This window comes from Pseudorasbora parva, chromosome 23, assembly GCF_024679245.1.
Source record: "Pseudorasbora parva isolate DD20220531a chromosome 23, ASM2467924v1, whole genome shotgun sequence".
Classification (NCBI taxonomy): Eukaryota; Metazoa; Chordata; class Actinopteri; order Cypriniformes; family Gobionidae; genus Pseudorasbora; species Pseudorasbora parva.
In genome coordinates, this window is record NC_090194.1 from 18,212,791 (window position 1) to 18,238,085 (window position 25,295).

Below are 25,295 nucleotides of genomic sequence, written 5' to 3' on the forward strand. Positions count from 1 at the left end.
ATTGTTACACTATAACCAAAAATCTCTTCCTTCTCTATTCCAGCACCCAGAATCACAACATTGCTTGAGACAGTGGACGCCTCTCTGGATCATAACGCTACTTTCATCTGTGAGGTTGATTCATACCCTCAAGCCGATATTACATGGACACGGAATAATTACCCAATACGGTCAGAACTTTCTTCATAAATGTGATTATTATCCATGAAGGTCAAAAAAGATTCTCCAAAACAAGGTCCTACACCAGTGTTTTGTGAAGTATGTTCAACATTTACTTTTTGCATGCAGGTATTACGATTCCAGATACATTATACGAGAAAATGGCCAAATGCTGATCATTCCCAATGTAAAGGATTTGGACAATGGAGAATACTGCTGCATTGCTAACAATGGGGTGGGAGAACCAGCCAAGAGCTGTGGAGCTCTACAACTGAAGATGAGTATGTTCAATTCTCATAACTCATACCATAACTGTGAGCACTGATATTGCTAAAAAGGTTTTGTCATTTGATTGTTTGTATGCAGTGCTTTGAGTTAGGTATATAGATCAGTCCCATTATTATTATTATTTTTTTTTTCTTTTCTTCAGAGCCTCAAATCAAAAGGCATCCCACTAACATGACATTGGTTGTGGAGTCCAAAGCAGTGTTGCCATGTTTAACATTAGGATATCCCAAACCAGAAATATCCTGGATTAAAGAAGATGATTTGATTAAGGTAAAAAGGAATATCTTTAATATTCTTCACAGTATTTATTTATTGGGTCTGTAATATGGTTTTCAATCATTGTGTGTATTCTGAGCATCTCCATCTTTCATGTGTCTTGTAGGTTAATAGTCGAATATCAGTTTTGGAATCTGGTTCCCTGAAAATCAACAGCATCAAAAAAGAGGACGCTGGGCAGTATCGCTGTGTGGCCAGAAACAGTTTTGGAATCGCTTACTCCAGACCAGTCACTATTGAAGTACAGGGTATGTCATAAAATAGCTTTGATCCTTAATTCAAGTATTCTTGTACTATTCAGTTTTTTTTAAATGCAATGATATTCAGACAATTTAAGTATCAATTTAAGTTATTTTTATAGGTCAGTGATAATGCTGGCTCACTTATCAATTTTTACTTATAAATGTATTCTTATTTTTTTGTTCATCTCCATTATAATTTTTTATTATTAAAAAAAATATATATTCAAATTTTCAATCAGTGCCTTTAAAACATAAAGTGCATAAAGTGATTAGTCTATTATTGTTTGTTTTAAAAAGATTTCCTGTTTTTCTCCTTCACTGCTTATTAATGGTCAAATTTCAATGTACCTGGGGGGAAAATATAACATATTGTGTGTGGTGCAGCCAACAGTTAATATTCAGTTAACAGTTAAACGTTCATAATTTTTGACATAATTTTACTTTTTTATAACAAGGAAAAGTTAGTTTGGGTTGTACAATGTCTTATTTATTTTTTTGCTAATAATTAATGGTATTTGTACAAAATATTTTTAACTTAAAAATGTTTTTAAACATTTAAAGGGATAGTTCACTTTAAAATGAAAATTCTGATACTGTGCAATATTCAGTTTTTATCGGAGTTTACTGATTATTGGAGTACGTTTTTACAAGAAAATACTATAGATTTTTTTAAACTATATAAAATCAACATGTATACAAAGGACACATTTATAAGAACTTGAAATGTGTTTTAAGCTTTTTAAAACATTTTCTTTTTTTAATTAGTCATTATCTCTCCTATAGCTCCTGCCAAGTTACTGAAAGTTCCCAAGGAGAAGAAAGTTCAGATTGGATCAGAGGTTACATTAGAGTGTAACGCCACTGGCAACCCAATCCCATCTATAACTTGGCTTGAAAACGGCAATACGGTAAGTCCTCTACTTTATAAGATACTTTACAGTCATTTTTCTTTCTCCTCCTTAACCTTCCTCTCAACCTATCTCTTGCTCTTCATGCTTGCTTTGGCTCTATGAAGCAAATTAATTGTACTTTCATCTCATCTTACTGGAACAGAGAGCAGAGCTCGGTACATTCATGTTAAATGTCAGAAGGCATATCTCAAATGTGCTGCCAGTACAATGATGGGAGGCCTGTGTTCTGTAAATGCTTAGGCGATGTCACTATTAACAGGATTCAAACTACAATCATTCCTCAGTGCGCTGATCGGACCTCAGCAATAAAGTTTAAGCCATATCGAGATCAAGAAAAGAATTCAAAACACCTCTGTACTGTTATCATTATTCAGGATTGTTTTTAGATGTTGATTTTGGTAGACAGAAACAAAGGGAACTGAAAACTGATCAGCAGTCTTATGTGAAGATATTGTCTGCAAACAAGCGTGTAAGTCTTTAAATCCAAGAGAGTCCAAGATTAACATTTCTCAGGCTTCTGTCAGGGGGTGCAAAGAGTAGATCTGAACAAGCTGTGCTGTCTTTGTTTTCATTTGGATACCAGCAATCATATCTTAATGCAATTTCTTTTTAGATCTGCGTAGACAAATATTGGTTTGGTTTGGCTAAGGGACAGTGGTGGAAACCTGTTTTTTGGTCACGATATGCAAAAACAGTGTGAGCAGTAAGGACTAAAGCAGAGACTGACCTCTTTTGGGTGAGGTTGTAAAGATGCAGAAGGCTTTAACCCTTGACTACCCAAACATATTTTTTTTCTGTTTTGCATGATTTTCTCATTGATTTTCAAATTTTTCTCCACTTGCTTTTCTGTTGAAGATTTTTGTTGCAGAATGTGCGCTAGGGTGTGCACAAGATTTGCTTCCATGCATGTGCAAAAAAAAAAAAAAAAAAAAATTTTTATGTTGACACATTTCCATTCTAAACATATTTTTTGTTGTTGTTGTAAACAATCACCCTTCCCTCACTAATTCCTTCCCTCCATCTCATTCACTCAGATGTATATAGTGGTGTCCAATGTACACAGTGGGTTGAGGTGAATTAAGCGTGATCTGCTGTGATGTTACAATCATGTTGCATTGTGGTCTAAGGATCTGCCTGAAGTGTACATACTGAGTAGACTCGCTCCCTCTGTCAAATTCAAGTGATCAAGGGTCTGTCCAAATAAACTTCCTTCGTTACCAACTTGACAAAGTTGAACGCACTTCAAAATGGCTTTAGGGATTCTCCAGAGAGAACTGGCTTAGGGAAGTTTGTGAGCGTAGTTAAATAAAAGTCACAAACTTGTGTTTGAACGCAATTATATTGTTATCCAGTGGCAGTTCATAATGTCACTACCTGTGCGACCATCAGTGGAAGGGCGCCATTTAGTAAAAGTAATCAACTTCTTTGTCTGAAGGAGATGTAAGCAGACAAGCATGAGTCAAGCATCAGCAACAAGACACTGTCTTCTCCTTCTCAGGGAACCAGGGTTACATTTGTAACTGAGACATCCCCTTTTCGAATGGGAACTTACACTGCATCTGGCAAGACGCTAGAGCAAGCTCTACCCCTAGACACCCCAGGGAAGCTAAAACACTTTACTACCTCTAGAGAAGTGTTCACACCTTTCTGATTACAGTCACAATCTCAAAAGACCAGCACTACTGAAGTTGCTTGCCAATGAGAGAAAATAAGGCAAAACCCACTTCTCATCAAGGCTCAGAGATGGGTAGCTCTAGGGAGCAGATGCATCAGCATGATAAACCCTCAGTTATGAAGGGAGGACCATTCACACTCATCTCTAAATACACACTTACTAAGCTCTCAAAAGTGCAAGCTACGGAGCTCTCAAAGTGCAAGCTACTACTATTCGTTATCGTTGTCTAAAATATGTGATTCCAGGAATCGGACTGAGCTCATGCTAGGGAAGCAAAAGAGCCCACTTAAAGACCCTAAACAGTAGGAAAGGGCAACTCCATTCTCACACTGAGGATCTGCTTATCAAGCTTGCTTCAACGAATACTGTAGTCACGTACCAAGATCTGATGATTCCAGCACTCCCAAAGGGGCGCTACAAAGAATGGTTCACAGAGTGGGGCGAAATACCACTTATTTTGGGTTCTAGAGATCGGCCCGAGCTTCTCCCAGGGCACGGAGGACCCTAATGAAAGGAATTCCATTTGTGGGGAAGGGTTCCACTCTACACTGAATCCTGAAGACTGGTGAATCAAGGGAAGCCCACAAAAGTGCTAGCTACCACCACTTGAAGTCACCATCTAACCCAGACCGCAAGACTCCAACAGTGCCGGAGGTGCCCTACAACAAGAATTGTTTAGCATAAAGAAGAAGAAGAAACACAACTTATCATTGAGTTTATGTAATAATACTCATTATTTTAGTACATAGAGTAAGCACTGTGTGTGTTTGGTTATCCACTTGTTGTTGAGAAGAAGTCATCTATACTCGTTCCAACCCAAACTGCTCAAGATCCTCCAGTGGTCCAGTTACAGCCCAAACTAGAGCTCAACCCACCATCATCCTGCAACACAACGGATATGGAGTCAAGGCTCACCGCAGACCAGTAAACCCAACCATTACCTGCCACAGACATTGAGCCTGAGCCTAAGCCCGTAACGGAGCCAGAGCCAGCTGCCAAGTCAGTCCCAGAAGATGAGCCTGAAGTCCCGGCTGACCAGGTGTGTGAGCCTGCCACCAAATCCATGCCTGTGGGAATAATGGTGGTGATAGATAAGGAGGATAGCCTTATCGACTGTGAGTCAGGTGTAGTGCCTCCCACACTGCCCACAAACCTTCTCTGCTGTTGGCCCCTTCCTGGATTTTTGTCTCATCTGTCTTCTTCGTCACCAATGGTCCTGCCCAGCTCTGAATCTTCAATGATTTCATTGAGGCTGGACCTGTCCAGCACTAGTTCATTGTCACCACCAGTCCTTTTCATCACAGAGAGATTGTCATCCCCGCCAGTCCGGTCCATTACAGAGAGTCCTTTGTCAACACTAGTCCTGTCCATCACAGAGCCTTTATCCACACCCAGTCTACCTCTTCTGTATGCTTCACTAAAGCCAGCCATTCCCTCAGCTTTGCCTCTGGTGGCTCTCTTCTGCCCCTCACATTCAGCACTGCCATGCAGCCCTGATCCACCTGGGAGCTTCTGGTCCACGACTCTGCTCTGCTGTGAGGAGTCCCTGGTTCCGCCACGTCCTTCTGAGCCCTCAGTTCCACCTCAGATTATTGACCAATTGGCCATGCCAATCGCCCCCTCAGCTGTCCCTTCAGCTCCACCAGGCTCCTTCGTCCCATCGTCTGGCTATGCCCTTGTCAGTCGTCACCCAACCAGACTTCTGGGCTGTCTGAAATGCTCCATCCCTCCACCCATACAGCTCCATCAGGCTCCTCCATCCTTCAGGCTTCACCGAGATACTCTGTACACCAGCATCACCATGCTCCTTCTTCCCCTTGGTTCCACCTCAGCCACTCGTTGCCTGGACTCCACTTTGGTCTCCCTGTCCATTAGTGTCACCTGGTCTCTCTGTCCATTGGACCTCACCTTGGCCTCACCATCACCTCAGTCGGTTGGGCTCAAAGGTCAACCTTGGCTCCTCCCTTCATCACTGCCACCATGGTCGCCTCCATCATGGCCATCTCCTGGGTCTTTCTTCTGTTTTGGTGCAAGGTCGCACCCTCCAGGAGGGGGCGTTATGTAATGTTTATGTTCTGTCTGTTAAATTACATGGTATTTTCAGTCACATGTGTTCCTTTGTTCAGTTTCCCACCCCTTCCCGCACCCGCATTCTTTTAATGTACTCAGCTGTTTGTCATTGTCTTTCATATTTCTGATCTTTTTAATGTCTTTTAATTTCTGCTCATTATTGTTTGTGTATATTTGCTGCATGCTGTTACACAGTTGGAGCATCTACATTTTTTATTATTTGATTGCTTTATTTTGTTATTTTTTTTAACATATTCAACATTTCAAAAAATAATAATAACGTCATCATTATGTTATATAAACAAAACTCTTTTAACAAGCATTTAAGCATACAATTTCACATCAAATTCAGCTGTTGATAATGATTTTTTATTAGAATAGTTTGTCCATCCAATACAATAGATCCAATCGTTTTGGTATTTGTCAAACATTTGTTTTTACATCCACTAATTACTTGGACTACATTATTAAACACACTATGCCCTTTGCCTTTGGTGTTCTTTCAAGGATAATTTTATTTAATAATTTAGAAAATAAATGTTATACATAAAACATTGCTATTATAAACAGCTTTAGCTGTCAATGCTGATTATGATTGATAAACGAACTGTGACCTCTGACTTTCAGAGTACCTCTGAAACCCATGAGATGTTATTAGACCATTGATTAAAATTACACTGTCTGAGTGTCATTCTGGCAGGGCTCTCAGCTCATTAGTTTTCTTGAGCCAGATGAAGTGCCTTCTAAAATCGGCTTCATACGCACTTTGTCAAATATAGAGCTGTGATCGCAGCATGAGACTGACATTCCTACAGGCTCTCATAATGTTCTCATAAACTCAACAAATCACATTAGCAAAATAGCAGGAGTCTTAACACATCCAAACGATAAATAGAGGGATTTGTTATATTTGTTGGAATAATTATGCAACTTGCATTTGACACATCTATTCTATTCTATTCTATTCTATTCTATTCTATTCTATTCTATTCTATTCTATTCTATTCTATTCTATTCTATTCTATTCTATTCTATTCTATTCTATTCTATTCTATTCTATTCTGCAAAAGTAAAGCACACTGGTTGCTATTCTGTAATAATTACAAATACAAATAGCCTTCAATTACAGTGCATATGCTGGAATCTCTGTGCTATTAAAAATAATATCATGAATGTTTTAATTATGAAGTTGATTGGATAAGTCATTTTTGAAAAGCCTATGCACACCTGTGATCGCACATCAGCAGAATTGTATATTAATTCAGCTATATTCCTTTCTAGTTGCCACATTGTATGGATATATCACTTGTCAGAAGAATTGTTTGTGATTGTTATTATTGATATCAACTTTTCCCTTTTGTTATCATTATCATTTTGAAAGAAGTAATTTTTTGCTCCCCAAGCCTACATTTATTTGTTCAAAAATACAATACAAACTGTAATATAATAAAAACATATTGTTACATTTTAAAATAACTGTTTTCTATGTGAATATGTTGTAAAATGTCATTTATTCCTGTGGCGTAAAGCTGAATTCCAGAATCCTTACACCAGTCTTCAGTGTCATGTTATCCTTCAGAAATCACCCTAATATGATGATTTGATACCATGTTATATTTCTTTTATCCAAAAATTATTTGTGATCAAACATTTATTGGCGGATCCCCTGCCTAAGATCCCCTTAGGGGTCGTGGGCCCCTGGTTGAAGACCCATGCTCAAAAAATGTATATATTAATTTCTTTAAAAAAAAAAAATGGTAGTATATGTCACAGACACGCCAGGCTCCCACGTCACAGACACACAGCGCACGCTTTCACCGGAATACTAATCACTCACACCTGCAACCCATCATCACCCCAATCACCCACAGTATAAGAGTCAAAAACACACATGCAGTATTTGTACGGTCTCGTTTGAGAAAGGAACTAACCTCTTCTGCTTACCTTAAGGACTCCCTCAATAATACTTACCCGTCTCCAGTGTCTTCTCCCCAGTCTCCAGCGATCTCCTGTGTCCAGCGTGTGTGTGTTTAGTGTTCCCCATCGTTCCTCTCCAGCGACTACTACGATCTCCAAGTGCACCCTGAGAATCAAAGACCCAATCAATCACCAGCATATCTACACCCCATCAAGTTATTACTCTACTGGTTGCTCAATAAACCTGAATAACTCACCATCTTGTCTCCGTAGAATCTGTACCATAACAGAAGACCGGACCTTAACCGTGAGCACCAGTATGAGCCACCCGGATCCCTTCCAAGAAGTGGTGGATGCAGTTTGCCACGCTCTACCATCCAGGCCACCATCCCCAACGCCGGCAAGCACTTCCGCATTCACCAGCATCTCTTCCATGTCACCCCTGTTCACCAATCCCATGGCCAAGCCAGCACCCTTCTCTGGATCGGCGGAGGACTTCAATGGATTCCTTCTGCAGTGCAACCTGGTCCTGGAGATGCTACCGCACCTATATCCGACCGATCGTTCCCGTGTGGCTTTCATCGTGTCCCAACTGTGCGGCAAGGCCTTGCGTTGGGCGGAAACACTGTATGCCCAGAATAACTTCATCATGCAATCACTGTCCAGTTTCACCGCTCACTTCAAGGAAGTCTTCAGAAAGCCCGCCTGGGATGCTTAAATGGGTGAGCAACTGTATCCCTTCAAGCAAAATCATATGTCTGTAAATGAGTATACCTTGCAGTTTCGGACCTTGGCAGCCGCCAGTGGATGGAACGACCAATCCCTTCAGACCACCAATCGTCAAGGATTGGATTCATGCATGTGGTTGCATCTCACCGCATACAAGGATTCCATCGGGCTAGAATGCTTCATTCAGTTATCCATCCGCTTCGCCACTCGTATGCAGGTGTGTCTCGAAGAACACCAAGACGAGTGTCTGAGCCTGCCGTCCCTCCACTGACCAGAATCCGTCAGCCCTCCAGAACCAATATCTGAGCCCATGAAAATGGAAAACACAAGGTTAACCCCAGTGGAACGAAGGAGATGGCTGGCGCAAGGTTTATGCTTATATTGTGGAGCTTCGGCTCACTGCATCGCCAAGTGCCCCACACGTCCTCCTCGTCCTCTGGTGAGTGTGATCTATCCTTCTACTTACAAAAGTTGTCCACTGACCACTGTTGTGAACCACATTACTGCCGAAACATCCATGTTTCCCTGCCAGTCTCCGCTCTCCTCAACTCCGGTTCCGCTGGGAACTTCATCTCCAGCGCCCTCTGCCGTCAGCTCCACCTCAAGACGACTCACACTCCGTCCGTCTACCAGGTCGCATCCATAACCGGAAAACCGTTAAGCTGATGGCAGGTCAGTCTCCTTGCCGGTCCTCTTTAGATCCAAACTGGTATTTTTCATGTGGAAGACATTCATCTACTGGTTCTGGAGGAGTCCACCGCTGACGTGATCCTAGGGCGCCCATGGCTAAAGCAGCATAACCCTGTCATCTCCTGGAAGTCCGGTGAGGTCCTCAAGTGGGGCGATAATTGTTTCTCAAGCTGCTTGTCTGCACTGCCTGTTCCTTCCACGTCTCATTCCAGGAATATTCCCGTCTGTGCAATGTCCATTGAAAGTCCCCTCGAGCAGCGGTCAGGGAATGTTCCACCCTGCTACGCCCACTTTAGTGACGTGTTCTGCCCTCATCGGGCTTCCAAGCTGCCTCCCCATCGGCCATGGGACTGTGCCATTGATCTGCTTCCAGGTGAGCCAGTGCCCAAGGGGAAAATCGATCCCCTCTCCCTGCCGGAGGAGAAGGACATGGAAGAATACATCCAGGAGACACTCGATCAGGGCTATATTCGACCATCCATGTCCCCTGCTGCATCCAGCTTCTTCTTCGTGGCCAAGAAGGACGGAGGCTTGCGGCCCTGCATAGACTACAAGGCCCTCAACAAGATAACTGTTAAGTTCTGCTATCCCCTTCCGCTGGTCCTGTGCTGGAACATCTCCGTGGCGCCACTGTCTTCACCAAGTTGGACCTCCGCAGCGCCTATAACCTCATCCGGATACGTGAGGGGGACGAGTGGAAGACCGCTTTCATGACCCCCACTGGCCACTACGAGTACTTGGTGATGCCCTATGGCCTAGCTAACGCCCCCTTCGTATTCCAGGACTTCATTCACGAGGTGCTCCGGGAGTTCCTCCACAAGTCTGTATTGGTATACATTGATGACATCCTGATTTACTCCAGGAGCCTGGCCGACCATCGCCACCACGTTGCGGAGGTTCTGCAATGCCTGAGGGAGTTCCATCTGTATCTCAAGGCAGAGAAGTGCTCCTTCCACCAGCCCTTAGTGCAGTTCCTTTGTTACAACATGGACAGCAGTGGCATCTGGATGGACGAGGGGAAGGTCGAAGCCATCAGGACCTGGCCAGCACCTTCCACCCTCAAAGAACTCCAACGCTTCTTAGGGTTTGCAAATTTCTACCGAAGATTTATACAAAACTACAGTGTCATCTCCAGTCCACTCACTCACCTCCTGCACAGTAAGACCAAGTCTCTGTCCTGGAACCCAGCGGCCATGAAGGCGTTTGAAGACCTGAAGGAAGCCTTCACCACCACTCCCCTCCTAGTCCATCCCGATCATGCCAAGCCATTCATCGTGGAAGTCGACACATCCACCACAGGAACCAGAACGGTGTTGTCCCAACAGCGGACACCCAGTAAACTCCATGCATGTGCCTTCTTCTCCTGGAAGTTCAGCTCGGCAGAGGTAAACTACGACATCGGGAACAGGGAGCTGCTTGCCATCAAGCTGGCCCTGGAAGAGTGGAGGCATTGGCTGGAGGGACCTAAACATCCATTCCTGGTGCTTACTGATCACAAGAACCTTGAGTATTTGAGAGATGCCAAGCGACTCAATCCCCACCAAGCTAGTTGGGCCCTTTTCTTCACCAGGTTCAACTTCTCAATCTCCTATCGACCTGGTTCAAAGAATGTGAAGGCTGATGCCCGAACGGTCCGAACCCATTCTGTCAGAAAAGATATTCATGAGTCCCATCGCCTGGCCAGAGGAAACCCTGCCCTCCTACAATGCCTCCGCCACTGCCCCGCCGGGCTGCCCAGGGATGACTCCAGTACATCCCACGAACCCGGCGCACCCCTCTTATTCACTCCGCTCACACTTCATTGGGCACTTGCCTTCCAGGGGTCAATGAAACCCTCTCGTTGCTACGAGATCGCTTCTGGTGGCCCAACATGGCGGGAGAGGTCAGAAGGTACGTGAGAGAGTGTCGGGAGTGTGCCATCTTGAAGAGTCCCCGGCACCTCCCTGCCAGTAAGCGCCTTCCTCTGCCCGTTCCGAATCGGCCATGGTCACACCTAGGAGTAGATTTCATTACCGCCTGTGTCCGATGGTTACACTTGTATTCTTGTTGTTGTGGACAGATTATTCAAGTCATGTCGGCTCATCCCCCTTAAGGGCCTGCCTACGGCCTTGGAGAAGGCCGAGCTAATGTTCAATGTGATTTTTCGATATTACGGAATCCCTGAGCACATTGTGTCGGACAGAGGGCCACAGTTTATCTCCCGAGTCTGGAAGGCAGTCCTGGCAGGAGTCCTATCGCTCCTAGGTGTGACCGTAAGTCTCTCTTCTGGTTACCATCCACAGACCAACGGGCAGACGGAGACGAAGATCCAGGAAATCGGCAGATTCCTCCGTACCTTCTGCCACGGTCACCAGAACTCTTGGAACCAGTTCCTGGTTTGGGCCGAGTACGCCCAGAACTCCCTCCGTCAAGCGACCACTGGACTCACACCCTTTCAGTGCATACTCGGTTACCAAACCCCATTGTTCCCTTGTCGCGGGAACCGTCAAATGTTCCAGCGGGTGACTACTGGTTCCTGAAGAGTGAGAGGGTCTGGGACTTGGCACATCACCAACTCCAGCAAGCCCTGCGCAGACTCAAGATGACAACTGACCTTCGGCATTCCAACACTTCCACCTTCCAGCCAGGACAGAAGGTATGGCTGTCCACGAGGGACATCAGATTGCGTCTGCCATGCAGGAAGCTCAGTCCCAGGTTCATTGGCCCCTACACGATCATGAAGCAGATCAACCCCGCCACATACCAGCTTCAGCTTCCACCTGAGTTTCGTATTCACCCCACGTTCCACGTATCACTGTTGAAACCTCACCACCCTACTGTTTCGTCCTCCACAGAGCCTGGCACTGCCGAAGAAACCCCCCCTCCCACTCATCGTGGAAGATTGAACTGCCTACTGAAGTGAAGGAGATCTTGGACTCCTGGCGCCGTGGTGGTCTCCTGGAATACCTCGTAGACTGGGAGGGCTACGGACCAGAAGAACGCTCATGGGTACCCAGAAATTATATTCTTGATCCAACCCTGCTTAAAAACTTCCATGCCTCTCAGCCCAACAGACCTGCACCTCGGGGCAGAGGTCGACCACCACGACGTCAGACGTCAGGAGCAGTCCGTGGAGGGGGGTAATATCACAGACACGCGAGGCTCCCACGTCACAGACACACAGTGCACAGTTTCCCCGGAATACTAATCACTCACACCTGGAACCCATCATCACTCCAATCACCCACAGTATAAGAGTCACACACACACACAAACAGTATTTGTACAGTCTCGTTTGAGAAAGGTAATAACCTCTTCTGCTTACCTTAAGGACTCCCTCAATGATACTTACCCGTCTCCAGTGTCTTCTCCCCAGTCTCCAACGATCTCCAGTGTCCAGGGTGTGTGTGTTTAGTGTTCCCCATCGTTCCTCTCCTGCGACTACTCCTACGATCTCCAAGTGCACCCTGAGAATCAAAGACCCGATCCATCACCAGCATATCTACACTCCGTCAAGTTATTACTCTACTGGTTGCTCAATAAACCTGAATAACTCACCATCTTGTCTCCGTAAAATCTGTACCATAACAGTATAGTCTTTTGTTTATTTTATATTGTTAGCATTTGCAGTGGCCGGACATTACAGTGATTTTATCATGGTTGTTAGGGTGTTGCTAAATGTATTTTGTTATCTGTAGATTTCAGGAGCGTCAGTGGAGGAGACACTGGTGAATGAAGTCATACTGTCTGTTTTGCGTGTAGTGGTGCATAAACCAGCTCTCTACACCTGTCAGGCTACTAACCAGCACAGCGGAGGAGCCAATACCGTCAAAGCGACAGCAAAAATAACTGTTTCAGGTCAGTTTCAATACTTTTACTAGTTTCAATATTTGTCTATTGCTTTGTCCTGTAGAGTCTCGCAAAATTGTATAGATACTGAGATATTGATTAGGGTAAAAATAGGGTTTACTGTAAACAGCATTTGAAGATTTCAGAATGTTTATAATATTGGTACTACCAAATAACAATTTTTTTGCAGTAACATTCCCTGTAGTAAGTGGTATTTAGCATTTGGTACGCTTATATGGGTTATTATAACACATGAATATAGGTTACATGAAGCATATTCGACAACTGCATAACCATTATCACTGTCAAATGCATATTATTTGTTTTATATTGGATGTTGGAACAAGTATATAATATACCTCAAAATATATCAAATGTCACTTTTCTAAACAATTGATTTAAAATGATCTCCAAATAATAGTACATGCATATGCATTTATAATTGATAATGCTGACGTGACAAACTGCACTTACAAAAAAACATTAATTTGCAAACCAAATTTATCATGGTAATACTATGGTATTTGTTGAAGTACATTTGTGTACACTACTGTAAAAGTTGTGGGTACTTTTTTCTCTTTGATCACAGGAATTAATTAAATTTTAAAATACATTAAAATAGAAAACGTAGACCTGAAGACGTGGCGTCGAGAGTGACCGACTGAAAGCGTTTTCTCACAAATAACAGAAAATTCTGTGTTTCGCAAGGAAAGAGTTAAGACCAATGATATTGGACCCACTCACTTTTATCCTGTCTAAGTGAGCACATGTTTACTTAAAATAAACGCCTTCCCGATCTGATATGTGATGGGAAAAGGGTGTAGAGTGAGTTTGGCAAAAGGCAGATTCAAAACCTTGGGTTGATTTGCATCAAAACTTACCTCTACACTATTGCTGCTTTAAATAACTCTGTATTTTTTTGTAATTGTATCTGCGCCAAACAGACGTTTAGTAAAAAAGGTAATATATTTGTACTTTATGTAAATAGAATAGTGTGAGAAGCTCAAAAAAATCAGCTTTCAGTAAGATTTTGTTTGTGGGCAGTACCACTAGATGAAATTTGTCTCCCATTCATTTCCAGTGCAGTCATTTTTGACAGTGAATAATACAAGGGAGACTTTTACGGACAAATACTAACCCTTTTTCGAATCATGTCCATGATTTCTTTTTTTTTCACGTTTACACAGCAAGTGCCAAAACCTTTAATAAGTTAAGTACCATTCAGGTTAAGTAAAAAAAACAAAAAAAAAACAACTATTTTTCTAAAATCAAAATTGATCGAACTGCACCAGAGGGTTAAATTGTAATATGTCACAATGTTACTGTTGTTGCTGAATGTTTGGTCAATTAAAATGCTTAATTTAATACCATAAAATATACTTCTACCAACTTTTGAACTGTAGTGTACCATGCAAATAAAGAAACATTTTCATTTAGTATCCATAGCACTAACTAACACTTTTCCAGGTTACTGCCACGTAAAACTGATGTCATTAGTCATAATGTTTTAGCAAAATCAATTTGAAATGCTTCTGTTAATAAAGGCCCATGAAACGGAGCTTTGTAAACACTCACCCACTGTGACCTACTGTTTCAGCCATATGCTTCTCTGGCTGTTTTGTGTAAATATGATGTGACTGCTCTCTAAGTTTCAGCAGCTGTGTTTCTGGTGCCAGGACTTCAGTTAGCTTCCCTTGTGTTTGCATAGCTGTTCTTTTGCCTCCTCAAAGTCCCGAAATTCATCCCTGTGCAAACATGCACCAATGATGTATTGTGGCACTTTAGCCATGTAGAGAATGTACACAATGCGATTAGGCAATATGGAATTAATTCTGGAAGTACTTCTGAGTAATGCCTGTGTCTATCTGATGTTCATTTCTACCACATATTCCATATAAATGGCCCTTTAGACTACTTGACTCTTATTGGTCTGTCAGCATCTGCAAAGTCAGATATAATGTATCATCATTGCTAAACCAAATATTTGATGTATTCGATTTATTATATATCTTTGCTGGTTTCATATAATTTTTCCTTCTTCTCATATAGTAAAACAGAACAATTTCAACTTTAATCAGTATTTCATGTCCGTATATTAATTTGATTACACTTTATTTTAGTGTCCTTGCTACTGTTATATGTACTGTAATAATATGCAAACCCAATCTCATGGCAATTTGTATGTATTTTACGAGGTGGCTAATACATACAAATTTGTAAAGTCTCACTTCTACTAATTGGTACAATTTTTGCTAAATCGTATGTATTTAATGAGTTGGTCAATTTGTATGATTTCGTTTTTTCGTATGGACCTCAAACCCGCCCCTAAACCTACCTGTCACTGCGATTTGGTATTTTCTTGTGAACCTCAACCCCCCCAAACCTACCCGTCACTGCGATTTTATATTTTCTTATGAACCTCAAACCCCGCCCCTAAACCTACCCATCACTGCCGTTTCGTATTTTTGTTTGAACCTCAAACCCACCCCTAAACCTACCCGTCACTGGAGATTGGTATTTTCGTATGAACCTCAAACCCGCCCCTAAACCTACCCGTCACTGGAGATTGGTATTTTTGTATGAACCTCAAACCCGCCCCTAAACCTACACGTCACTGCGTTTCCGTATTTTCGTATGAACCTCAAACCCGCCCCTAAACCTACCCGTCAGTGCGGTTTCGTATTTTTGTAAGAACCTTAAACCCCGCCCCTAAACCTACCCGTCACTGCGGTTTCGTACTTTCGTATGAACCTCAAACCCGCCCCTAAACCTACCCGTCACTGCAATTTCGTATTTTTGTATGAACCTCAAACCCTGCCCCTAAACCTGCCCGTCACTGCGGTTTTCGTGTTTTCGGATGAACCTCAAACCCGCCCCTAAACCTACCCATCACTGCAATTTCGTATTTTTGTATGAACCTCAAACCCCGCCCCTAAACCTGCCCGTCACTGCGATTTCGTATATTTGTATGAACCTCAAACCCCGCCCCTAAACCTACCCGTCACTGCGATTTCGTATATTTGTATGAACCTCAAACCCCGCCCCTAAACCTAACCGTCACTGCGATTTCGTATATTTGTACGAACCTCAAACCCGCCCCTTAACCTACCCGTCACTGCGATTTCGTATATTTGTATGAACCTCAAACCCCGCCCCTAAACCTACCCGTCACTGAGATTTCGTATATTTGTATGAACCTCAAACCCCGCCCCTAAACCTACCCGTCACTGAGATTTCGTATATTTGTATGAACCTCAAACCCCGCCCCTAAACCTACCCGTCACTGAGATTTCGTATATTTGTATGAACCTCAAACCCGCCCCTGTGGTTTTGTATTTTTGTATGAACCTCTTAACCCCACCCCTAAAACCCACTCGTCACTGCAGTTTTATATTTTCATATGAACCTCAAACCCGCCCCTAAACCTACCCGTCACTACAATTTAGACAAATCATACGAATTCATACAAATTAGCCACCTCGTACAAATGCATACGAATTGGTTGAGATAGCGATGCAATATCTGTAAATTATGCATAATTACATTCAACTAACCCTAAACCAAGCCCTAATCTAACCTTAATCCTATAGGAAGTATACATGTAGTTAATTATTATTACACAGTACTTAAATGTATAATTACAATGTAACACTTTATTTATTTGGTAAGTACCCGTTTAATAAGTGAGATTACAATACTCAATCAACATGGGTTAAATTTGTGATAATGCCTGACTAATGTTTTATTTCACATGATTGTGTATCCATAAAATGTTGTGTGTGTTGAAGAAAGATGGTGTCAGACTGGTTCATTCTTTGAAATGTCTTGAATCCTGTCACATGAAATCAGGAGGGGCTGTTAAACTTCACACCTGCTGTATCTCCAGAAAGACCCCCCAAGTTCTGTCTTTGTCCTCCTCTCATACACACAAACATTGAGCCAAGCACTGCATGACTGAAGAATGGCCGGGCCAACAGAGTGGATGTGTTACGCTCCAACATTAAACAGATATTGTTTGTGCTTTTCTCTCTTCTCGGGCCTGTTTCTGGTGGCCGTCTCTGGATCCTGTAACTTTCCCATAGAATGGAGGTAAGGATACATTTGCACCCCATGAGTCAGTGTGTGTGTGTAATGTAATCACTATACAATAATGACCTGCTATTAATACATTAGAGAGCTATTTCTGCTCGATTTAACTCTTTAAACTCAGGTATTGCTGTACAAACTTTAAAGTGTGTTTGTGATGATAAGAAATGTCACAGCAAACACACAGGCGTCGTGATTTACTATTAAGTGGCACTTCAACATACAATATATACACTCTTAAATTCTTTATTGAGTTCTCTTAAGTTCTTTATTGGCATTGATGGTTTCATGAAGAAGCATTAACATCCAAGGAACCTTTCTATTCCACAAAAAGTTCTCAAAAATGTTCTTTTCACCTAGAACAAAATGGTTCTTATAAAAACTGTTAATTGAATGTTTTTGGTGGGGAAACGAGGATGGTTCTTTTGTAGCAGCACTGTAAAAAACTATTTTGGAAAGTTTATTTTAAAGACTGGGTTTCACTTTATATGAGTTGGCCTTAATATGTACTTACATCAACATGTAAGAACAATTTACTTATTGTGTTCATATTGCATTGCAAAAATTCTTGCTGATTTGAGGTGGATACGGTTAAGTTAGGGACAGGTGTGGTAAGTTTAGTTTTGTACATTACATATATGTTACACGTATTTACCATAGTAATCAATTCTAGTAATTGATCGCTAATCATAGTACCAACGATGCATAATTACATGCAACTAAAGCCTAGTTCACACTGCCCGATTTTTGCCCCGATTTTGAGTCGCAGACAGGTTTTGTGAAATCGCCGACAAATGCTCGAGATCACAGGCAAATCGGTGCTCGTGCACGTGAGTGACAATCGCGCAGTGTGAATAATCAAATACGCGATCAGAGAGAATCGCCGACGAGTCGCAGACGCTGGTGAGATATTTGGCATGCTAAATATCTGGACCTGCCGGCGATTGAAACTCCTGCTGTGTGAACAGCGTTCTGACTGAAAATTACACCGACAGCCAATGAGTGAGTGAGATACAGTGCAGCAGGAGGTTCAGGGAGGAGTTATAGAGCAGAATTTCAGTATTTTAATAGATATATTTACGATTCTATCAAACAGAAACCAAGGCCAAACATTTGCACATCCAGCCACAGCATCAGCACATTACAAAATTGTTTATTTACCTCAAACTGTCTTTGCAGAACACAATCCTGGCTCCCTGTCTCTCCAACAATTTCTTACGCCATAATCTTTTTTCTTTTTCTCCACAAATCAGCACACATGCAATTTGAAGCAAACTTTGTTCAGTTTATCATTTTTAATAACAATCCCAAGTCTCGCGCGAGAACTCCGGTCTGACGCATGTGTGATCTCGCGTTGTTTACTTGTCACATCGCACGTGTGTTTGGGAAACGTAGTTTGCGCACCGGAGAGAGAAAGAGTTGTCGGCGATTCTTCCTCTTGTACAGTCATGCAGTGTGAACTCCTCTGTCGTCAAACCATCGTGCAGTGTGAACACAGCAGTGACTGAATGATACCTCAGATAGTCATGCAGTGTGAAAAGAGCAGTGACCCGACGAGTTTGAAAATCGTGCAGTCTGAACTAGGCTTAACCCTCAACCAAATCCCAATTCTACCATAACTTTATAATAATGTAGTGGGGCAGTCTGGGTACCGCCCCTTTTAACGCGACTATCGCCTGAATGACTGGTGTGAGAGCCTATTGGCTGTCACTCCATGTGTATTTAAGACGTAGTTTACGCACCTGAATGGGCATGATACAATCATTGTCATTTGTGGCTGTGTGCACGCAGCTTTGCGGGAGGTATGTAGCTGTTTGGCTAATGTTGCTTCTGGTGTTTATGCACTGTTAAGTGTGTGTATTTATTTGTAGCCAGGTTGTGTTTAGGATTGGCGCGACGTTGCTGTTGGGTACGGGCTGTCTTTCACTCCAGGTATGTTGATTCCGGTGGATTTAACATTTGTGGTGTGATTTGTAACTTATGCCTCGATCATATTGCAGTCTGTGTATGCGCTGATGGAACACCCGCATATTTGCCGTTCGTTGAGTTTTGGGATAAAAACCGCGAGTAAACTGAACCTGTGTGTTTAGCAATCTACTTCTGGGTATGTATATCGAGTCCCTTGAGCATTATTGGGTTGATGTCTGACTGATCTGTCTTCATTTGTGTCTATTTTAGTGGGGGCAATTTCTCGTGAGCATTTTGTCACTGGACTGCAGGGGCAAATAAATTACTCCTTATACAACACGCTCAACATCTCGTCACTGTGGACTGCAGGGCAAATAAATTACTCCTTATACAACACGCTCAACATCTCGTCACTGTGGACTGCAGGGCGAATAAGTTACTCCTTATACAACATTGAAGACTGCATTGTTTGTTCTGCTGCTATATTTGTAGTATTTTTGTGACCATTGGCATTTGATTTGTTTTTTTGTTTGTTTTGTTGCTTCGCGCTGATGCTGGTGGCTTGAGAACGGTGGCCAGTTCGAGCCGTCACTTAACGAGAGATGTGCCGTTAATAGAGCACATTTGCTCCACTGGTAATCGCCATCTGCAGCGTGTTGATTTGTTTTTTTTGTTTTCCTCTTGGCCTGTGTTCTTCCTAGGGACGCCTTGGAAGAACATTTATGATCTGGCCCTTGGGAGGTTTAATTTGTTGTTTTTGTTGGTTTGAATGTACTGATTTGAGTATTTGTTAATGTCTTTAATGTTTTCTTCTTGATTAATTTTTGATTTGAGCTCCGATTGTTTTTGCTTCTTTTATATTTTCAGTTTTGCTTTTGTTCTTTTCTCGAGATTTGTCGTTGTGATGAGGTTCGTGAGCTTTTGGCTTAAACGTAACAGGTTCCGTCTTCGTTTGGGCCATTGTGGCCAGTGACTTGTCCATATTCATCATCTGTGGTTTGGGCTTGATCCAATGCGGATTGTGAGTTCTGTGTGTTGATTAATTGTTGTTTGTTTTTTTGTTTGTTTCGGGAGCTGTGGGCCTCCGGTGGGGGAGGCTGGCTGTTTGGCCCTGTGGTGGTGGTGTTTCTCTCGCAGAGTGTTTTTGCCGTGGCCGTTGCGTCTCCCTCACTTGGTGTGTGTGTGTGTGGTGTGGGTGTTTTGTGTGGAGCGTACTTGGGCGAGTGGTGTGCCCTAAGATACTCACTGTGCAGCTAGCCACCCTACTGGTAAGCCTCAGCCTGAAAAGTGTTTGATTTTCTTGATTTCATTTGTCTGGTCAATCGTTTTTCTACAGTTTTAACTATTATTGTGAAATAAAAGTGTTTTGTATTTATACCCCCGTCTCTTGTGCTTAGTGGAAACTAACCTGTGTGCTTTATTTTTGGGTCTAAATCTCCCCGTTCATAGAAACGGGGTGGCGTAGTCTGCGTTGTTCTAGTTGTGCACTAGTGTGAATCTTTACCAATTACCGCCCCGCCACACTTTGGCGCTGTCGGCAGGGTTCCACTTTTGACAGAGACGTGGGTGTATATATAGTTGTTTTTTTGTTTTTCTTTTTTTGTTCAAGTTTGCAGGATTGGTTTTTCCTTGGTGTGGAGTGGCAGCAGGACAGCAGTGCACGTCTTGTAATAACCTAGCCCTTATTGTGGGCGTACTTTCATTGGTAAGTGCCTCTATCGTTCAAGTATGGAAGAGGAGTTACAAGAGTTAAGAGAGATGATTGCTCAGTTAAGAGCAGACAATGAGAGGTTGCGTCAGGAGCGTATTCTTGTGCCCCCAGGTCTCAGTGACATATCTGCCCCTGCCCCTGGGCCTTCTGTTCTAGCTCAACCCAGTAATGTAGATGTCACTAGACCAGAACGATTTGTTTTTGTACCACGAGATCGAAAGTGTCCAAAGTTTAATGGGAGGGTCGGCCTCAGTATTGAAGAGTGGGTTGAGGAGGCCCAGGCTTGTATGCGTGCCCGCCACCTTTCTGATACTGACAAAGCGTTTTATCTATTTGACCACTTAGAAGGGGAAGCCAGGGAAGAGATTAAGTACCGCCCAGAGGTGGAGCGTAAAGACCCAGACAAAATTATTTCGGCATTGCGGGAACTGTATGGTTGCTCGCAGTCATATGTGTCTTTGCAGATGGCCTTTTTCTCGAGGAAGCAACAGGAGGGTGAGAGCCTGTTGGAGTTCTCCCTCGTTCTGATGGGTCTCCTTGAGCAAGTGAAACAACGATCACCTCATGGTATGCCAAATTCACATGTTTTACTGCGGGACCAATTCGTTGAACATGTTTTTGATAGCGCTCTGCGTCGTGAATTAAAGCAGTTGATACGTCGTCAACCTACGTTAACTTTGTTGGAGGTACGTAGTGAAGCCATTAGATGGGAGCAGGAGGGCATGCCGGGAACCACAAGGCCCAGGAGTCATTCTGTTCCATCAGTTCATGGGCTTCAATATAGAGTACAAGGGGATCCATGTGTTGGGGTGAGTGGATCACCTGGGAATTCTGAGTTGGCTGAATTAAGGGATATGCTCAAAAGCCAGCAAGCACAGTTGACTAAACTCACACAAAGCTTTGCCCGTTTACAGGCTCCCTCGTTTCAGGGTCAATCTTCCCGGCAGGGACCAGTTATTTGTAGAAGGTGTCAAAAGCCTGGGCACTTTGCCAGAGACTGTGACGAGGAACGTGTCCCTTCTCGCCCTCAGCTTTTCTCACCCTCTATCCCATCAAGAGCTGGAGGTAGGCGGCCTGGCCCATCAGCAACGTCGGAAAACTAGCACCCACCGTGCTTCAGGGCCATAGCACGGGTGGGGAGGTAACTGGCTCAAACGTTTCAAATATGTCGCACCTAATGTCATCGTGCCCACACCTTGTTGTTTTAATTGGTGGGGTTCAAGTGCCCTGTCTGGTGGATACTGGCTCCATGGTAACTACGATTACTGAGAGTTGTTTTCGTGAACATTTCGAACCATGGGGCCAGGATCGACTTAAATCGTGTCAGTGGTTGCAGCTTAGAGCTGCTAATGGTCTTTCAATCCCCTATATTGGATATATGGAGTTGAATATCGAACTCTGCGATCGAGTAATTACAGAGTGTGGCGTGCTTGTTGTTCGGGATCCTCCTGGTGGCTTGTGTACACGGGTCCCAGGTGTTCTGGGAATGAATGTCCTTAGTCGATGCTACCAGGGGCTTTTCGGACGGCATGGCCCGGCCTTGTTTGATTCACTCTCAACCATAGATGTTCCAAATTCTGTTTTACAGGCACTGCAACATTGTCGTCAAGTCGATAATCAGTCGCTTGTGGTACGTTCAGGAAGAGTTAGAGTGCGAGGGCGGAGACCTTGTCGCATCCCAGGTGGCACGATGAAGTTTGTGGCAGCAACTTGTTCCGAGCAGTATGCCAAAAGCACTGTTCTTTTTGAACCCCCAGACTCCGGGTTACCAGCTGGTCTGTTGGCTTCTCCTGTACTAGTGCAGGTTACACGAGGTACTGTTTATTTACCTGTGGTAAATGTGGGAACCACTGACGTGTTGCTCTATGCTAACACTGTTCTTGGTACACTGAATAATGTTTGTGTGGTTAGTTTGCCATCAGGAGTTAGTGAGGTCCGGTCTGTGGCAGCCACAGTACATTCCCCCGCTGGTGAGGTCATCCCGGGCGTTAAAGAACAGATTGACGCACTCGATTTGTCTGTTTTATCAGAAACAGAACAGGGTCAGGTAAGGGACCTACTTTATAGGTTTCAGTCCGTGTTTTCCACTCACGAGGGTGATCTAGGATGTACCGGCCTGATTTCGCATGATATTCCCCTGCTAGATAACGTTCCCGTCCGGCAGCGGTACAGGCGTATACCACCGTCGGAATATGAAGTGGTAAAGTCCCACATTAATCAGCTGTTGGAGGCTAATGTTATAAGAGAGAGCTGTAGCCCATATGCATCCCCAATTGTTCTTGTTAAAAAGAAAGACGGTAGTCTGCGTATGTGCGTTGACTACCGCCAACTGAACGCAAAGACCCGTAAGGACGCTTTCCCTTTGCCGCGCATCGAGGAGTCGTTGGACTCTTTGACGGGGGCCTGCTGGTTCTCCACTATGGACTTAGCCAGTGGGTACAATCAGGTCCCCGTCACTGAGAAGGACAAGTCTAAGACCGCATTTTGCACTCCTTTCGGATTGTTCGAATGGAACCGTATGCCCTTTGGGCTTTGCAATGCCCCAAGCACGTTCCAACGTTTAATGGAACGGATGTTTGGGGACCAGCAATGTAGGTCTGTACTTCTGTACCTTGATGACATCATAGTCTTCTCTTCCTCGGTGTCACAGCAGCTAGAGCGGTTGGAGGTGGTTCTACGTCGTTTAGAGCATGAGGGTCTGAAGGCTAAATTGGGTAAATGTGCATTCTTCCAACATGAGGTAAAGTATCTGGGACATGTTATCTCAGCTCAGGGAGTATCCACAGACCCCAGTAAAATTGAGGCCGTAGTTAATTGGCAGCGCCCCACTAGTGTGCAAGAGTTGCGTTCATTTCTGGGCTTTGCAAGCTATTACCGGCGCTTTGTTGAGGGGTTTGCGAAATTGGCAGCCCCTCTCCATAAGTTGGTAGCTGAATGGGCCGCTGCGAAGCCTAGAATACGAACGGGACAAGGTTTCTCTGGCGCCTGGACTGAGCAGTGCCAGCAGTGTTTTGATGAGCTGAAGAGTAGGCTTACTTCTGCCCCAGTACTCGCCTATGCTGACTTTTCCTTGCCTTTTATCCTAGAGATAGATGCCAGCCATGGGGGTTTAGGAGCGGTCCTCTCGCAGGAACAAGGAGGTAAAGTACGGCCAATTTCTTATGCTAGCCGCAGTCTTAGGCCCACTGAGCGAAATATGTCCAACTATAGCTCCATGAAGTTGGAGTTTTTGGCGCTCAAGTGGGCCTTGACTGAGAAATTTAGGGAGTACTTGTTAGGGCAGAAGTGTGTTGTCTACACGGACAACAACCCTCTCAGCCATCTGACCACTGCGAAGCTTGGGGCTACCGAGCAGCGCTGGGCTGCTCAACTTGCAGCATTTGATTTTAGTATCCGCTATCGGCCAGGGAGGAATAACCGGAATGCCGATGCCCTTTCCAGACAGGACCCTGCTAGTTATAGTGAGGTGAGAGGCTTGGTACCAGGGACTGAGGTACCAAAGGTCCTGGCACACGCATCAGGGGTAGATCTAGTGATGCCAGCTACCCAGGCTGTAGTTTCTGTGTTTCCTAGTCTGGTAGGTGACATGAAGGCATTGCAGGAGGCAGATCCAGTGATTGGGGAGATTTTGGTGTTCTGGAGACTGGGGGCACGTCCCAGCTCTGAAGAGCGACGCCAGCTGCCCAAACAAGCCCTAGTTTTACTGCGTCAGTGGGATCGATTGCTGGAGAAAGAAGGGGTTCTGCATCGCCGTGTGTTTCGTTCTAACGGTGGTGAGGAGATTCTCCAGGTAGTCCTGCCAGCTGTTTTGCATAGTGAAGTTTTGACACAAGTGCACCAGGGACATGGACACCAAGGGGTCGAACGGACCACCGAGCTAGTGCGACAGCGTTACTATTGGCCAGGACTGACATCCGATGTAGCCCAGTGGTGTCGGGAGTGCGAAAGGTGTCAGGTCGCCAAGGATACGCAGCCAGTAGCTCGTAGTTTCATGGGTCATCTGTTAGCTTCTAGGCCAAATGAAATCTTGGCCATTGATTTTACACTGCTCGAACCATCTCGCTCGGGGTTGGAAAATGTCTTGGTGATGACCGACGTCTTCACAAAATACACCCTGGCAGTCCCCACTCGGGATCAGCGAGCTGAAACTGTGGCCCGCACGTTGGTGGCGGAATGGTTTTACAAGTTTGGTGTCCCTGGACGCATTCATTCTGATCAGGGCCGTAGTTTTGAGTCTTCTTTAATACAGCAGCTCTGTGGTCTCTATCAGATTGAGAAATCTCGCACTACCCCTTACCACCCAGCAGGTAATGGGCAGTGCGAACGTTTTAACAGGACCCTGCATAATCTCCTGCGTACCCTACCTCTTTCTCGGAAGGCAGATTGGGTCTCGGCTCTCCCTCAGATGCTCTTTTGCTATAACACTACCCCTCATCAAGCAACTGGTGAGTCACCTTACTTCCTGATGTTTGGCCAAGAGCCAAGGCTCCCTATTGACTTTTTGCTAGGTAGAAGCCAGGAAATGGTAGCAGGTGGTGTAAATGAGTGGGTGTTGGAGCACCAAACCCGCTTGCAGGTTGCCTTTGAGGGGGCGCGAGAACATTTGAAGGTGATGGCCGAGCGTCGCAAGAAGCAGCACGACCTGCAAGTTCGTGATACACCATTGGGGGAGGGTCAGCTGGTTTACCTTCGTGATTATGGCGTGAGAGGGCGCCATAAGATCCAGGACCTGTGGAGCCCAGTGGTGTATCAGGTTTTGAGAGCGCCTCCGGTAGGTGGGTCGGTATACACAATTGCGCCAGTAG

At 44.1% G+C, this 25,295-nt stretch overlaps 1 protein-coding gene across 1 annotated transcript in view; it reads left to right on the forward strand.

Annotated features, from left to right (window-relative positions):
* The window catches only part of musk (muscle, skeletal, receptor tyrosine kinase), a 59,020-nt gene that overhangs the window by 13,983 nt on the left and 19,742 nt on the right, over positions 1–25,295 (forward strand). The window contains exons 2-8 of the mRNA XM_067432599.1: positions 44–170; positions 289–440; positions 590–717; positions 830–971; positions 1,749–1,873; positions 12,635–12,794; positions 16,868–16,874. Of these exons, the coding sequence (XP_067288700.1) occupies positions 44–170; positions 289–440; positions 590–717; positions 830–971; positions 1,749–1,873; positions 12,635–12,794; positions 16,868–16,874 (841 nt within the window). The remainder of the gene's footprint in view (positions 1–43; positions 171–288; positions 441–589; positions 718–829; positions 972–1,748; positions 1,874–12,634; positions 12,795–16,867; positions 16,875–25,295) is intronic.